Source organism: Schistocerca piceifrons, chromosome 11 (assembly GCF_021461385.2).
Source record: "Schistocerca piceifrons isolate TAMUIC-IGC-003096 chromosome 11, iqSchPice1.1, whole genome shotgun sequence".
Classification (NCBI taxonomy): Eukaryota; Metazoa; Arthropoda; class Insecta; order Orthoptera; family Acrididae; genus Schistocerca; species Schistocerca piceifrons.
Genome location: NC_060148.1, coordinates 64,923,125 through 64,938,252, shown reverse-complemented (window position 1 = coordinate 64,938,252; position 15,128 = coordinate 64,923,125). Strand labels below are relative to the sequence as shown.

The following is a 15,128-nucleotide window of genomic DNA, read 5'->3' as shown; positions in this document are numbered from 1 at the left end:
AAGAAATGGCGGCCCAGACCAGTAATTTATGAGGATGCAGGGACGATGGGACTGCAACATGGGGCTTTCCGGTTCCCCATATGCGCCAGTTCTGTTTATTGACGAAGCCATCCAGGTAAAAATAAGCTTCGTCAGTAAACCAAATGCTGCCCACATGCATATCGCCGTCATCAATCCTGTGCACTATATAGTTAGCGAATGTCTCTCGTGCAGCAATGGTAGCGGCGCTGAGGGGTTACCGCGTTTGAATTTTGTACGGATAGAGGTGTAAACGCTGGCGCATGAGACGATAGGTGGACGTTGGCGTCATTTGGACCGCAGCTGCAACACGGCGAACGGAAACCCGAGGCCACTGTTGGATCACCTGCTGCACTAGCTGCGCGTTGCCCTCTGTGGTTGCCGTACGCGGTTGCCCTACCTTTCCAGCACGTTCATCCGTCACGATCCCAGTCCGTTGAAATTTTTCAAACAGATCCTTATTGTATCGCTTTTCGGTCCTTTGGTTACATTAAACCTCCGCTGAAAACTTCGTCTTGTTGCAACAACACTGTGTTCTAGGCGGTGGAATTCCAACACCAGAAAAATCCTCTGTTCTAAGGAATAAACCATGTTGTCTACAGCACACTTGCACGTTGTGAACAGCACACGCTTACAGCAGAAAGACGACGTACAGAATGGCGCACCCACAGACTGCGTTGTCTTCTATATCTTTCACATCACTTGCAGCGCCATCTGTTGTTGAAAATTGTAACTACTGTAATTTCGAAAGTTTGTCCGCCTGAAAATGTACTGTTGTCCCAAGCATATTGCAACAAACGGTGTATTTCTATCGCTGCTCGTTTAGTTTTTATTGCCGTTTCAAACATACCGGTCATTTTTGAAACACCCTGTATATATATATATATATATATATATATATATATATTTATATATATATATATATATATATATATATATTGTTTGTGTCAGGAAGAAGAGATACCATCTTCAGTGGCGGAACACTTACGGCAATCGCCGGTAAAGCCGCGAGTAATGAGTACGATGGGCAGAGTCACTATGAATATAGTGCGGGACAATAAGTTGAGAATGTGGGTCTCACGGGAGTCGTGCCAGAGATAAGTCCCTGCAGTCGCACTATCCTCTCTGTCGTCGGTGGCTCAGATGGATAGAGCGTCTGCCGTGTTAGCAGGAGATCCCGGGTTCGAGTCCCGATCGGGGCATACATTTTCAACAGTCTCCGTTGACTCATCAACGCCTGTATGCAGCTAAGGGTATACATTTCATTGTAATTTCAGTTTCAGTTTCGGCTTCGAGTCCCGGTGGGGGTACATATTTTCAATTGTCCCCGTTGACTTATATCAACGCCTGTATGCAGCTAAGGGTATTCATTTCATTGTAATTTCATTCTAACGAGCTGCATGGTCACCGATGGTATCTGTTCGAAAGAACAGATACCATCTTTATATATATATATATATATATATATATATATATATATATATATATATAATCTGAAACTGTCATCTACTTTTCCTACAATTTGTTTTTTGTGCTCGTTACACCTTAGACCACTTCAAGTGACCTGTCAGAAGACTGCTGACAAATATACGTATACATGGTGTATCACAATTAATGGCGTAAAATATAAAGTTGAAAGTACACTGTAATAGAAGCAAGAAAGTTTCAGTAAACGTAGGGTCGAAAATGCGTACCTTAAGAGCTACGAGCAATTTTTCATCTTCGATACTGTGAAGCAAATCTCTTCTACTGCAAGTTGTTTGCTTCCCATATTTTGCGAACTGATAGTGTGGTCCACAACAAGAAAAAAAAAGTCCAGTACACATATGCTCTAAAATGCATACCTTAAGGGCTATGAGCAATTGTTCATCTCTGGTACCTTGGAACACAACTCTTCCCCAACATATGCAAAGCAAAGAACTTGCAGTAGAAGAGCTTTGTTTCACAGTAACTATCTATCTATATATATGTACAGGGTGAAGCGAAATTCGCTCCTCACATGGCCAGCGATAAAAAAATGTCTGTCACAAAATTTCGCCTGGCGAGTCCATCCGGCAGAGAAAGAACGTTAAAGAGTGGCAAGCTGGCAACACTGTAACCACATGTGTGGTAACTACCTCTGTGAGCGCATAATGTTTGTGCTGCACAGTTGGTGCAGTGGATAGAGTTTTGGGTTAGCATGCAAGAGGTCGATGGTTTGATCCTGGTTGAGGTACATGTTTTTTGTTTGGTAAATGTAGTCCAGGTGGTACGGTATCTGGCATCTTAATCATCAACAGCGATTGCAGCGGGTCCTCTACAAAACACTTGCACTTACATAATCGTAGAAATGGAAGATTGGTCAGCTTTGAAAGAAGGCCTTTTAATGTAATGGAATTTCACAATTACCACATCTTCTACAGGCGAAACCTGTTTTCTTTGTACCCTCCTCCAATGGTCCAGAGATCAGTAGCAATTATTATTCTTGTCTAGGGACCGATGACCTAAGCAGTTTGGCCCCATAGAACCTTATCACAAATTTCCAGTTTGCCTATTTAGCATTTGACTAACCACTTATTTGTTATGTTCAGAGTTACAAAATGCTGTAAATGTAGGATACATGTGACCTAAGAAACGGCGTATGAAATATGAGAATGAGATTTAAAAAAAAATCGCTATAACCCAGGATCGAACCCACGACCTCCTGTATGGTAACCCAAAACTCCATCCTCTGCACCAACTGTACAGCATGCTCATCAACTTATGACAAAGATAGTTATCATACGTGTCGTTAAGTGTTGCCAGATTGTGACTCTGTAACGTTCTTTTTCTGCCGGATGCCCTTGCGAGACGAAATTTTGTGAGAGACATTTTTTTATCGCTGGCATACCCAGTCTATGCATACACACACTTGCAACCTACTTTCCCAATTACCTGCTCAATGTCCCAGTCTCTGTCTTCCTCTACAGTATTTACTCTCTAAAGCTCCCTCTAGTACTATTGAAGTTATTCCCTAGTAACTTAACACATTCCCTGTAATCCTTCTTTTTGTCAGGTTCTGCATATGTTCCTCTCTTCGCCAATTCTGCTGAGAACCTCTTCATTCCTTACCTTACCAGACCTCCCAAGTTTCAACATTCTTTTGTAGCATCACATCTCAGACGCTACGATTCTCTTCTTTTCCGGCTTTCTTAATGGCCATGATTCACAACCATACAGTGCTGTACCCCAAACGTACACTCTCAGAAATTAAGGCTTATGTTTGGTACCAGTGGACTTCTCTCGGCGCCGGCCGCGGTGGTCGAGCGGTTCTAGGCGCTTCAGTCGGGAACCACGCGGCTGCTACGGTTGCAGGTTCGAGTCCTGCTTCGGGCATGGATGTATGTGATGTCCTTAGGTTAGTTAGATTTAAGTACTTCTGTTCTAGGGGACTGATGATCTCAGATGTTAAGTCCCATAGTGCTCAGAGCCATTTGAACCATTTGAACTTCTCTCGGCCAGGAGTACCCCTTTGCCTGTTCTAATGTGGTTTCTTTTCCTCCTCCGTGGTCACCATTTTTTGTTAATTTTCTCGCTATTCTCATTTCTTCTACATCTAATTACCTTTGTCTTCTTCCAGTTTATTCTCAATCCATTCTGCGTACTCAGACTCTTGATACCACTCAAATGTACTGTAATTCTTCTTCATTTTCACTGAGAGTAGCAATGTCATCAGGGAATCATATCACTGATATCGTTTCATCCCCAACTTTAATCCCAATCTTGAACCTTTCTTTTACTTCTGTCATTGCTACCTCGGCGTAGACTATCGTTTGTACAGTAGGACCAAAAGACTACAACCCTATCTTACACCCATTTTAACCCGCAGCACCCTGCACCCTTTATAAAGCTTCACATGCTCAAACTTTTTTTAGCCTCACTATTTTTCTTTCTAGAGTCCGTTTCCATCTGCAGGTCAGTTATTTCCGAATGCGATTCTAGTTGTGCCACTAGCCTTTCCCTCATTCTGCTAACGGCCTACCATATACTCCTTTCCTCACCTACATTTAGTTCTGTATCTCTCCAATTAACTTCCTACATTCCTCAGTAGCTCCACATCTCACTATCGCTGAGAGCATGTCCCTATGGCGTGGCGAGGCTGTCAGGCACCAGCCGACTATTACCCCGGGCTGTAGTGTAGCTACATCAGCAGGCCCAGCGTCCCGGCAGCCGTAATCTGAAGCCCAGGGACCCACCTATTAACTCAACTAGAGTGGAGACAATCAGGGGACGAGGCGGTTCGCGCTGGACTACCAGCAGATGACCGGGACGAAGCCTCCCTGGGGTCTGGCTGCTGTGAACACAGTGACGTCTGCCTCTCATCGTCATCATCATCACCATCACACACATTCAGAAAACAATTTAAAGTTGAGCGCACCATCTTCTTCGCAACCGTTCGATCGTTCTTGTACCCTCGGATCTGTAGTCACACATTTTCTTTCGTGTCCGGCTTTGGTCCATATATGGCAGACTGTGGTCTAAAAACAACGGTCGGTTGACCCTCACTATTTTGTTGTTTTATAAATGGAAACGAGATCCGTTGTCGGTTGTATGTTAATATTCTTTATTTAATTTGTGCGATTAGCGAATTTCGACACTGCGTGATTTTACACATGTTTGTGGAAGATGAATCCGATATCTACATCTATACTCCGCAAGCCACCCAAAGGTGTGTGGCGGAAGGCAATTTACGTGCCACTGTCATTACCTCCCTTTCCTGTTCCAGTCGCGTATGGTTCGCGGGAAGAACGACTGCCGGAAAGCCTCCGTGCGCGCTCGAATCTCTCTAATTTTACATTCGTGATCTCCTCGGGAGGTATAAGTAGGGGGAAGCAATATATTCGATACCTCATCCAGAAACGCACCCTCTCGACACCTGGACAGCAAGCTACACCGCGATGCAGAGCGCCTTTCTTGCAGAGTCTGCCACTTGAGTTTGTTAAGCGTACCAAATAACCCTGTGACGAAACGCGCCGCTCTTCTTTGGATCTTCTCTATCTCCTCCGTCAACCCGACCTGGTACGGATCCCACACTGATGAGCGATACTCAAGTATAGCTCCAACTAGTGTTTTGTAAGCCACCTCATTTGTTGATGGACTACATTTTCTAAGGACTCTCCCAATGAATCTCAACCTGGCACCCGCCTTACCAACAATTAATTTTATATGGTCATTCCACGTCAAATCGTTCCGTACGCATACTGCCAGATATTTTACAGAAGTAACTGCTACCAGTGTTTGTTCCGCTATCATATAATCATACAATAAAGGATCCTTCTTTCTATGTATTCGCAATATATTACGTTTGTCTATGTTAAGGGACAGTTGCCACTGCCTGCACCAAGTGCCTGTCCGCTGCAGATCTTCCTGCATTTCGCTGCAGTTTTCTAATGCTGCAACTTCTCTGTATACTACAGCATCATCCGCGAAATGCCGAATGGATGTAAAGGATGACGTATTTAAGTTGGTGTAACCTATGTGGTTGAAAATGACACAACGTCGAAATTAGCTAACCTCGCACAGATTAAAGAATGGACATTAACGTGCACTCTACAACGATTATGAAACAGAGGAACAAAATTTTTATTTTGTTTTTTCAATTCACTTAGTATTTGGCGTGAATGTTTAGAACCCTGCATTACTCAGAACCATTTATCAAGTGATTTGAAATAACAGTGACGGAAAAAACCGCAACTTCTTAAGTAATAGAACCCAGTACGTTGTCCTCCATGGTGAGTGTTCATCGGAGGTGAGGGTATCATCTGGAGTGCCCCCAGGGAAGTGTGGTAGGCTAAAAATGGTTCAAATGGCTCTGAGCACTGTCGGACTCAACTTCTGAGATCATTAGTCCCCTAGAACTTAGAACTAGTTAAACCTAACTAACCTAAGGACATCACACACATCCATGCCCGAGGCAGGATTCGAACCTGCGACCGCAGCGGCCTCGCGGTTCCAGACTGCAGCGCCTAGAACCGCACGGCCACTTCGGCCGGCGAAGTGTGGTAGGTCCGCTGTTGTTTTCTATGTACATAAATGATCTTTTGGATAGGGTGGATAGCAATGTGCGGCTGTTTGCTGATGATGCTGTGGTGTACGGGAAGGTGTCGTCGTTGAGTGACTGTAAGAAGATACAAGATGACTCGGACAGGATTTGTGATTGCTGTAAAGAAGGGTAGCTAACTCTAAATATAGATAAATGTAAATTAATGCAGATGAATAGGAAAAAGAATCCCGTAATGTTTGAATACTCCATTAGTAGTGTAATGCTTGACACAGTCACGTCGATTAAATATTTGGGCGTAACATTGCAGAGCGATATGAAGTGGGACAAGCATGTAATACCAGTTGTGGGGAAGACGGATAGTCGTCTTCGGTTCAATGGTAGAATTTTGGGAATATGTGGTTCATTTGTAAAGGAGACCGCTTATAAAACACTAATACGACGTATTCTTGAGTACTGCTCGAGCGTTTGGGATCCCTATCAGGTCGGATTGAGGGAGGACATAGAAGCAATTCAGAGGCGGGCTGCTAGATTTGTTACTGGTAGGTCTGATTATCACGTGAGTGTTACGGAAATGCTTCAGCAACTCGGGTGGGAGTCTCTAGAGGAAAGGAGGCGTTCTTTTCGTGAATCGGTACTGAGGAAATTTAGAGAACCAGCATTTGACTGCAGTACAATTTTACTGCCGCCAGCTTATATTTCGCGGAAAGACCACAAAGATAGGAGAGATTAGGGCTCGTACAGAGCCATATAGGCAGTCATTTTTCGCTCGTTCTGTTTGGGAGTGGAACAGGGAGAGAAGATGCTAGTTGTGGTACTAGGTACCCTCCGCCACGCACCGTATTGTGGATTGCGGAGTATGGATGTAGATGTAGATGTAGACATACATTCAGAAACCAAAATAAAGTTCAGAGCACCATCTTCTTCGCAATCGTTCGACCGTTCTTGTACCCTTGGATCTGTAGTCGAAAATTTTCCTTCGTGTCCGGCTTCGGTCCACATGTGGCAGACTGTGGTCTAAAAACAACTATCAGTTGAACCTCAGTGTTTTGTTGTTGTATAAATGGAAACGAGATCCGTTGTCGGTTGTGTGTTAATATTCTTTATTTAATTTGTGCGATTAGCTAATTTCGACACTGCATCATTTTACACATGTATGTGGAGGATGAATCCGATATTTAGACAATGTAAAGCATGACGTATATAAGTTGATGTAACGCACGTGCTTGAAAATGACGCAATGTCAAAATTAGCTAACCTCGCACAGATTAAAGAAAGGACATTAACGTACAGTCTACAACGATCATATTTTCATTTGTGAAATATTTATAAGCTGCTGGCACACACAGAAACAAAATTTTTATTTTCTTTTTTCAATTCACTTAGTATTTGGCGTGAATGTTTAGAACCCTGCATTACTCAGAACCATTCAATGCTGAGAAAAATCCTGTCTCTCAAGAAACACCGGGGAAGTGCACTAAATAGCGAAACGTTAATTTTTGAGTTAAATTAACCTAACCTAAATGTGATACATATTAAGCTAGATTCGATAAAAGTCTCATTTCCGCAACCAGTGCTTTTTTAAGTGTACCTAGTCTCGACGTTACTGAGCAAAACGACGGAGTGGATATTTTTTTCGTTTCTACACTGTTTGATCTATCATACTGTTCCTAGAACATGGAGCTGCTTTGTTCTCTCTCTGTTCCTCTTGTGACCTTCTAATGTGTATCCCGCTAAAGACGTTAGAAGTTTAATTACTGCAGCATCGGTTCTACTCAATTGTTTGGTGGTTAAAGTTCATATTTCAGATCCATAGAGCAGGAAACTTACAGTCATAGCATGATATAGAATTGAAGCATTCAATCTCTTTCCTGGTTCTGTTGAGAAGCGTTGAGATAATCGTACCTAAGACATGCAAGTGCCTGAAACTTCCTGGCAGATTAAAACTGTGTGCCCGACCGAGACTCGAACTCGGGACCTTTGCCTCTCATGGGCAAGTGCTCTACCAACTGAGCTACCCAAGCACGACTCACGCCCGGTACTCACAGCTTTACTTCTGCCAGTACCTCGTCTCCTACCTTCCAAACTTTACAGAAGCTCTCCTGCGAAATTCTGGATGCAAGTACCTGTCTATTAGGATGGTGCATAAGCTCGTAGCGTTTTTGTTTTACCTCAAGGTATTCCAGTTGCTATGGGTTTATTTATCGATATTCAGTTTTTATTTGCATTTCACTGTCGGTATTTGAGTTTACACACTGTCATTTTGTCATTTGTACGCTACTGGCCATTAAAATTGCTACACCAAGAAGAAATGCAGATGATAAACGGGTATACATTGGACAAATATATTATTCTAGAACTGACATGTGATTACATTTTCACGCAAATTCGGTGTTCAGAAATGTTCAAATGTGTGTAAAATCTTGTGGGACTTAACTGCTAAGGTCATCAGTCCCTAAGCTTACACACTACTTAACCTAAATTATCCTAAGGACAAACACACACACACCCATGCCCGAGGGAGAACTCGATCCTGAGCGCATAGATCCTGAGAAATCAGTACCCACAACAACCACCTCTGGTCGTAATAAAGGCTTTGATACGCCTGGGCATTGAGTCAAACAGAGCTTGGATGGCGTGTACAGGTACAGCTGCCCATGCAGCTTCAACACGATACCACAGTTCATCAAGAGTAGTGACTGGCGTATTGTGACGAGCCAGTTGCTCGGCCATCATATTCAGTTGGTGAGAGATGTGGAGAATGTGCTGGCCAGGGCAGCAGTCGAACATTTTCTGTATCCAAAAAGGCCCGTACAGTACCTGCAACATGCGGTCGTGCATTATCTTGCTGAAATGTAGGGTTTCGCAGGGATCGAATGAAGGGTAGAGCCACGGGTCGTAACACATCTGAAATGTAACGTCCACTGTTCAAAGTGCCGTCAATGCGAACAAGAGGTGACCGAGAAGTGTAACCAATGGCACCCCATACCATCACGCTGGGTGATACGCCAGTATCGCGATGACGAATACTCGCTTTCAATGTGCGTTCACCGCGATGTCGCCAAACCCGGATGCGACCATCGTGATGCTGTAAACAGAACCTGGATTCATCCGAAAAAATGACGTTTTGCCATTCGTGCACCCAGGTTCGTCGTCGAGTACACCATCGCAGGCGCTCCTGTCTGTGCTGCAGCGTCAAGAGTAACCGCAGCCTCCGAGCTAATAGTCCGTGCTGCTGCAAACGTCGTCGAACTGCTCGTGCAGACGGTTGTTGTCTTGCAAACGTCCCCATATGTTGACTCAGGAATCGAGACGTGGCTGCACGATCCGTTACAGCCGCGCGGATAAGGTGCCTGTCTTCTCGACTGCTAGTGATACGAGGCCGTCGGGATCCAGCACGGCGTTCCGTATTACCCTCCTGAACCCACCGATTCCATATTCTGCTAACAGTAATTGGATCTCGACCAGCTCGATCAGCAATGTCGCGAAACGATAAACCGCAATCGCGATAGGCTACAATCCGACCTTTATCAAAGTCGGAAAGGTGATGGTACACTTTTCTCCTCCTTACACGAGGCATCACAACAACGTTTCACGAAGCAACGCCGGTCAACAGCCGTTTTTTGTATGAGAAATCGGTCGGAAACTTTCCTCATGTCAGCACGTTGTAGGTGTCGCCACCGGCGCCAGCCTTGTGTGAATGTTCTGAAAAGCTAATCATTTGCATATCACAGCATCTTCTTGCTGTCGGTTAAGTTTCGCGTCTGTAGCACGTCATGTTAGTGGTGTAGCAGTTTTAATGGCCAGAAGTGTAGGTAGTGAATGCAGCTGTGGCCACCAGAAAATGGAGTGCCATGTGGAGAAAGCGGAACATTTCCGGCCTATTCTTCTATTTGAGATCAAAAGAGGGGTGACAGCAGCGGATGCAACCAGAAACATTTGCTGCATGTACGGGGATACTACCACTAGGCAGAGCACGGCAAGAAAATGGTTTCCTCGTTCTAAGGAGTATCGTCTTGACATTAGTGACTCTTCGTCATCAGGAAGAACTTTGGGGTTCGATGAAGATCGTATAAACGCATTGATCCACAATTATCCACGTCTGTGTACTCGAGAACCGGCAAATATGATGAAGTGTGAGCAGTCCACAATCTTGTAACGTTTGTATGCAGTGGGGAAAGTTGAAAGATCGGATGTGTGCTCTAACAAGGGGAGGCCGCCAATTGTGAAATTAAGATTCGATTCATACTGCGCATAATAAAAGCTCATGGCCAGAGGTGTAATGTGGCAAAGCACCAAGATGCACTTCTCAGCCGTTGTCGAGAAAATCGACAGTTAAAAGAAACCGTTGCGGTGAAATACTCTGTACGACTAATAATTCTCTACAGCGTCGTGGCGCAGAGGTAAGCGCTCTGGTTCGTAATCCGAAGGTCGCCGGATCGAAATCCGCGCCATGCAACATTTTTTTTAGTATTTGTTTATTGTAATTCAAATGAATATATATATATATATATATATATATATATATATAATTCCCGGCAATCAGTTGCAACCATTATGCATATAATAAGTTGTTGAAAGTCGTCTGTCGTGGAAAAACTGGCGACTTCGAACATCATTATGTTTTCCGCAAACAAAGTTGTATTTCACAAATGTTATTAATTGTCTTCATAATGTTAACCACGTATAGTTAACGGAAGACGTAGAAACGATATTCCGAAACGAATGCGTATAGCGTAAGTCAAACGTTCGAATTAGAATAGAGACCCCACGAACACAAATTTGCTGTGGCAGGTATGAAATATAAACTCCGTTACTCGCTCGTTACACTTGAAGGACGGATGTTGAATGGGCCGAAACGAGCCGCCGCATAACAGCGTAGTTGCGTGCTAACTTCGAAAGAAGGTAGATGCGGTCCCTAGCGCGAAAATCAGTGCGGACGGGAGAGCTTTGGTACGCCCTGTTGAACAAACGGAAAAATGGAGGTGGTACAATTGGAGAGCGATCCGCCTTCATCAACATGCATAAGCAATTCATTAATATATATATATTTGAATTACAAAAAACTAATAATAAAAAAAAATATTTCATGGCGCGAGATTCGATTCGGCGACCTTCGGATTACGAACCCGAGCGCTCACCGCTGCGCCACGACGCTGTAGAAAATTATTAATCGTAGAGAGTATTTCACCGCAATGGTTTCTTTTAACTGTCGATTTTCTCGACAACGGCTGAGAAGTGCATCTTGGTGCTTTGCCACATTACACCTCTGGCCATGAGGTTTTATTATGCGCGGTATGAATCGAATCTGAATTTCACAATTGACGGCCTCCCCTTGTCAGTAACACTCATTCAGGTTCCCATGATCATGAGCCAGTATGTTTCATGTGTTTGTGTTGTATAAGTTAGTTTGACATGAGTCTCTGTACGTTTTACTAAATGTGGCCTACTTTCCGTCCCACGTCAACATCTCACACCCAGTGTTCCGTGCCTCTAACTCCACTGCACGCCCCCTGCAGCCAGCCTGTGCCGACATCACACGTGCCTGTCTGTCTGTTGCTAGGCTTCTACAAGGAGCTGCCTCCGCCGCTCTCCACCGAGGCCTGCCGCCGGCTGCAGTACCGCAGAAAGAGCGACTCCGTCAGGCGGCGAGTCCGGGAGAAGTTCTACAAGATCTGGTGAGTGCCGCTCCGCCAGCCAATCATTTAACCCCTAGGTGCCCTGCAGCTACCTTCGTGTCTGATCTGCTTCGCCATATGACGCCCTAATGTGATGAAAGATGACACTCGAGCTTTCGGGTCGGATCCACTTCATCAGATGCCAGCCAGTCTAACCACTAGGCAACAGGTGGCTTCCTGACTGAATTGTTTCGCCATAGCAGTGCAGTGCAAGGTGACACAGAAGTTTTTCGAACCTCTCTCTCTCATTCATAACTTGTTCAGTGTTGTTCCCATCTGCGTTTTAGGACGCATAGCAAGATTTAGCATGCCACTCAACCTTTCGGGACGACTCACCGCTTCATCAATTGCTCAAATGGTTCAAATGGCTCTGAGCACTATGGGACTTAACAGCTATGGTCATCAGTCCCCTAGAACTTAGAACTACTTAAACCTAACTAACCTAAGGACAGCACACAACACCCAGCCATCACGAGGCAGAGAAAATGCCTAACCCCGCCGGGAATCGAACCCGGGAACCCGGGCGTGGGAATCAATTGCTCAGTGTTGTGTTGCACTCACTGGGCGTCTTGCAACACGCAGGGGGAAAGTAGGGGAAACTGGCCACTCTAAAGGAAATTTAAATTCTACCAAACCATAGTAAACGATTGAATAGGGGCGCCCAAGATATCGATTCGTGGGCTGCGCCCTGGCACGAGTTCCAGAGTGCTCAGTTTCCTGGATGTTTCCCCAACCGCCGCGCCATGCTCTCTCAGTAGGAGCGGGGTCAGAGAAACTGCATATGCACTGCAGTTCAATGGCGGTGCAATCGCACTGAATACGACTGTTTTATATTACACATTTCTCACAAGGGAACATCCCCATCGCACCCCCCTCAGATTTAGTTGTAAGTTGGCACAATGGATAGGCCTTGAAAAACTGAACACAGATCAATCGAGAAAACAGGAAGAAGTTGTGTGGAGCTATGAAAAAATAAGCAAAATATACAAACTGGGTCGTCCATGCGTAAGATAGGCAATATTAAGGGCAATGTGAGGCGAGGAGCGCCGGGGTCCCGTGGTTAGCGTGAACAGCTGCGGAACGAGAGGTCCTTGGTTCAAATCTGCACTCCACTGAAAATTTTGCTTTCTTTATTTTCGCAAAGTTATGATCTGTCCGTTCATTCATTGACGTCTCTGTTCACTGTAATAAGTTTAGTGTCTGTGTTTTGCGACCGCACCGGCAAACCGTGCGATTAGTTGACGAAAGGACGTGTCTCTCCAATGGGAACCGAAAACATTTGATCGCAAGGTCATAGGTCAACCGATTCCTCCACAGGAAAACACGTCTGATATATTCTATACGACACTGGTGACGGCATGTGCGTCACATGACAGGAATATATTGTCGACCCACCTAACTTGTACACTTGGCGAATGGGTGAAAAGAATCTTCTACCTTGCCCGATTTAGGTTTTCTTGTGGATGTAATAATCACTCCAAAAAAAGTGATGAAAACATAAGAGTTTGTCACATAAACTGAAAATAAAAAGTTAAAATGTTCGGTCGAGGGAAGACTTGATCCGAGGACTTCTCGTTCAGCAGTCGCTCACACTAACCACGGGACCACGGCGCTCCTTACCTCACATTGTCCTTGATGTTGCCTATCTTTCGCATGGACGACCCAGTTTGTATATTTTGCTTATTTTTCATAGTTCCACACAACTTCTTCCTGTTTTCTCGATTGATCTGTGTTCAGTTTTTCAAGGCCTATCCACTGTGCCAACTTATAACTAAATCTGAGGGGGGTGCGATGGGGATGTTCCCTTGTCAGCAACATAAATCTCAAACAAACGAAATTTCAGTATTATTTAATTATACACATCACAAAAAATTTTGCATCACCTCGGTTCCGAGAGTTCCGGAATCTACACAGGAAATTGGAATAGAGATCAACAGAAACATTGTTGTGGCGTAGCAAGAGAGCCACGCCACGGAAGTAGCCGAAAGGCACGCGTTTAGCAGGCAAGAGATAGGTCTGTAACAGGATACGTAATGAATGCTATAAAGAAAAGTACGTAGCTTCTGGAATACTTAACTTTAATCCATCCTTGGTACATCGCTATTGACGATATAAGTGAGACTTCATAGATACACGCAATGTTACTAATGGCGCCTTGCTAGGTCGTAGCCATTGACTTAGCTGAAGGCTATTCTAACTATCTGCTCTGCAAATGAGCGAGGCTTCGTCCATGTAGTCGCTAGCAAAGTCGTCTGTACAACTGGGGCGAGTGCTAGTCCGTATCTAGAGACCTGCCTTGTGGTGGCGCTCGGTCTGCGATCCCTGACAGTGGCGACACGCGGGTCCGACATGTACTAATGGACCGCGGCCGATTTAAAGCTACCACCTAGCAAGTGTGGTGTCTGGCGGTGACACCACAAACATCGTTTCCGCTCTTTTTATTGGTCATGAAAACCACACATTGCATGTTGTACCACCATACAGAGATACCTTCAGAGGTGGTGGCCCAGATTGCTGTACACGCCGGTACCTCTAATACCCATTGATACATACCTGTATTCGTCGTGGCATACTATCCGCATGTTCATAAAGGCACTTTCGGTCCAGATTACTCAACAGCGATTCGGCGCAGATCCCTCAGAGTGGTTGGTGGGTCACGTCGTCCATAAACAGCCCTTTTCAATCTATCCCAGGCATGTTGGATAGGGTTCATATCTGGACAACATGTTGGCCACTCTAATGGAGCGATGTCATTATCCTGAAGGAAGTCATTCACAAGATGTCGTCCATGAAGACGAATGCCTCGCCAATATGCTGCCGATATGGTTCCACTATCGGTCGGAGGTTGGCATTCACGTATCGTACAGCCATTACGGCGCCTTCCATGACCACCAGCGGCGTACGTCGGCCCCACATAATGCCATCCCAAAACATCTGGGAACCTCCACCTTGCTGCACTCGCTGGCCGGGTTGCCTCCAAACACGTCTCCGAGGATTGTCTAGTTGAAGGCATATGCGTCACTCATGGGTGAAGAGAACGTGATGCCAATCCTGAGCGATCCATTCAGCATGTTGTTGCACCCTTCTGTACCGCGCTTAATGGTGTTGTGGTTGCAAAGATGGACCTCGCCATGGACGTCGGGAGTGAAGCTGCGCATCATGCAGCCTATTGCGCACAGTTTGAGTCGCAACACGACGTCCTGTGGCTGCATGAAAAGCATTATTCAACATGGCGGCGTTGCTGTCAGGGTTCCTCCGAGCCACAATCCGTAGGCAGCGGTCATCCACTGCAGTAGTAGCCCTCGGGCGGCCAGAGCGAGGCATGTCATAGACAGTTCCTGTCTCTCTGTATCTCCTCCGTGTCCGAACAACATCGGTTTGGTTCACTCCGAGATGCCTGGACACTTCTCTTG

The 15,128-nt window shown here is 45.1% G+C and overlaps 1 protein-coding gene across 1 annotated transcript in view; it reads left to right on the top strand.

The window, feature by feature from the left end:
* The window catches only part of LOC124720051 (high affinity cGMP-specific 3',5'-cyclic phosphodiesterase 9A), a gene marked incomplete at its 3' end in the record, with an annotated part of 606,367 nt that overhangs the window by 462,515 nt on the left and 128,724 nt on the right, over positions 1 to 15,128 (top strand). The window contains exon 5 of the mRNA XM_047245312.1: positions 11,601 to 11,715. Coding sequence (XP_047101268.1) covers positions 11,601 to 11,715 — 115 coding nt within the window. The remainder of the gene's footprint in view (positions 1 to 11,600; positions 11,716 to 15,128) is intronic.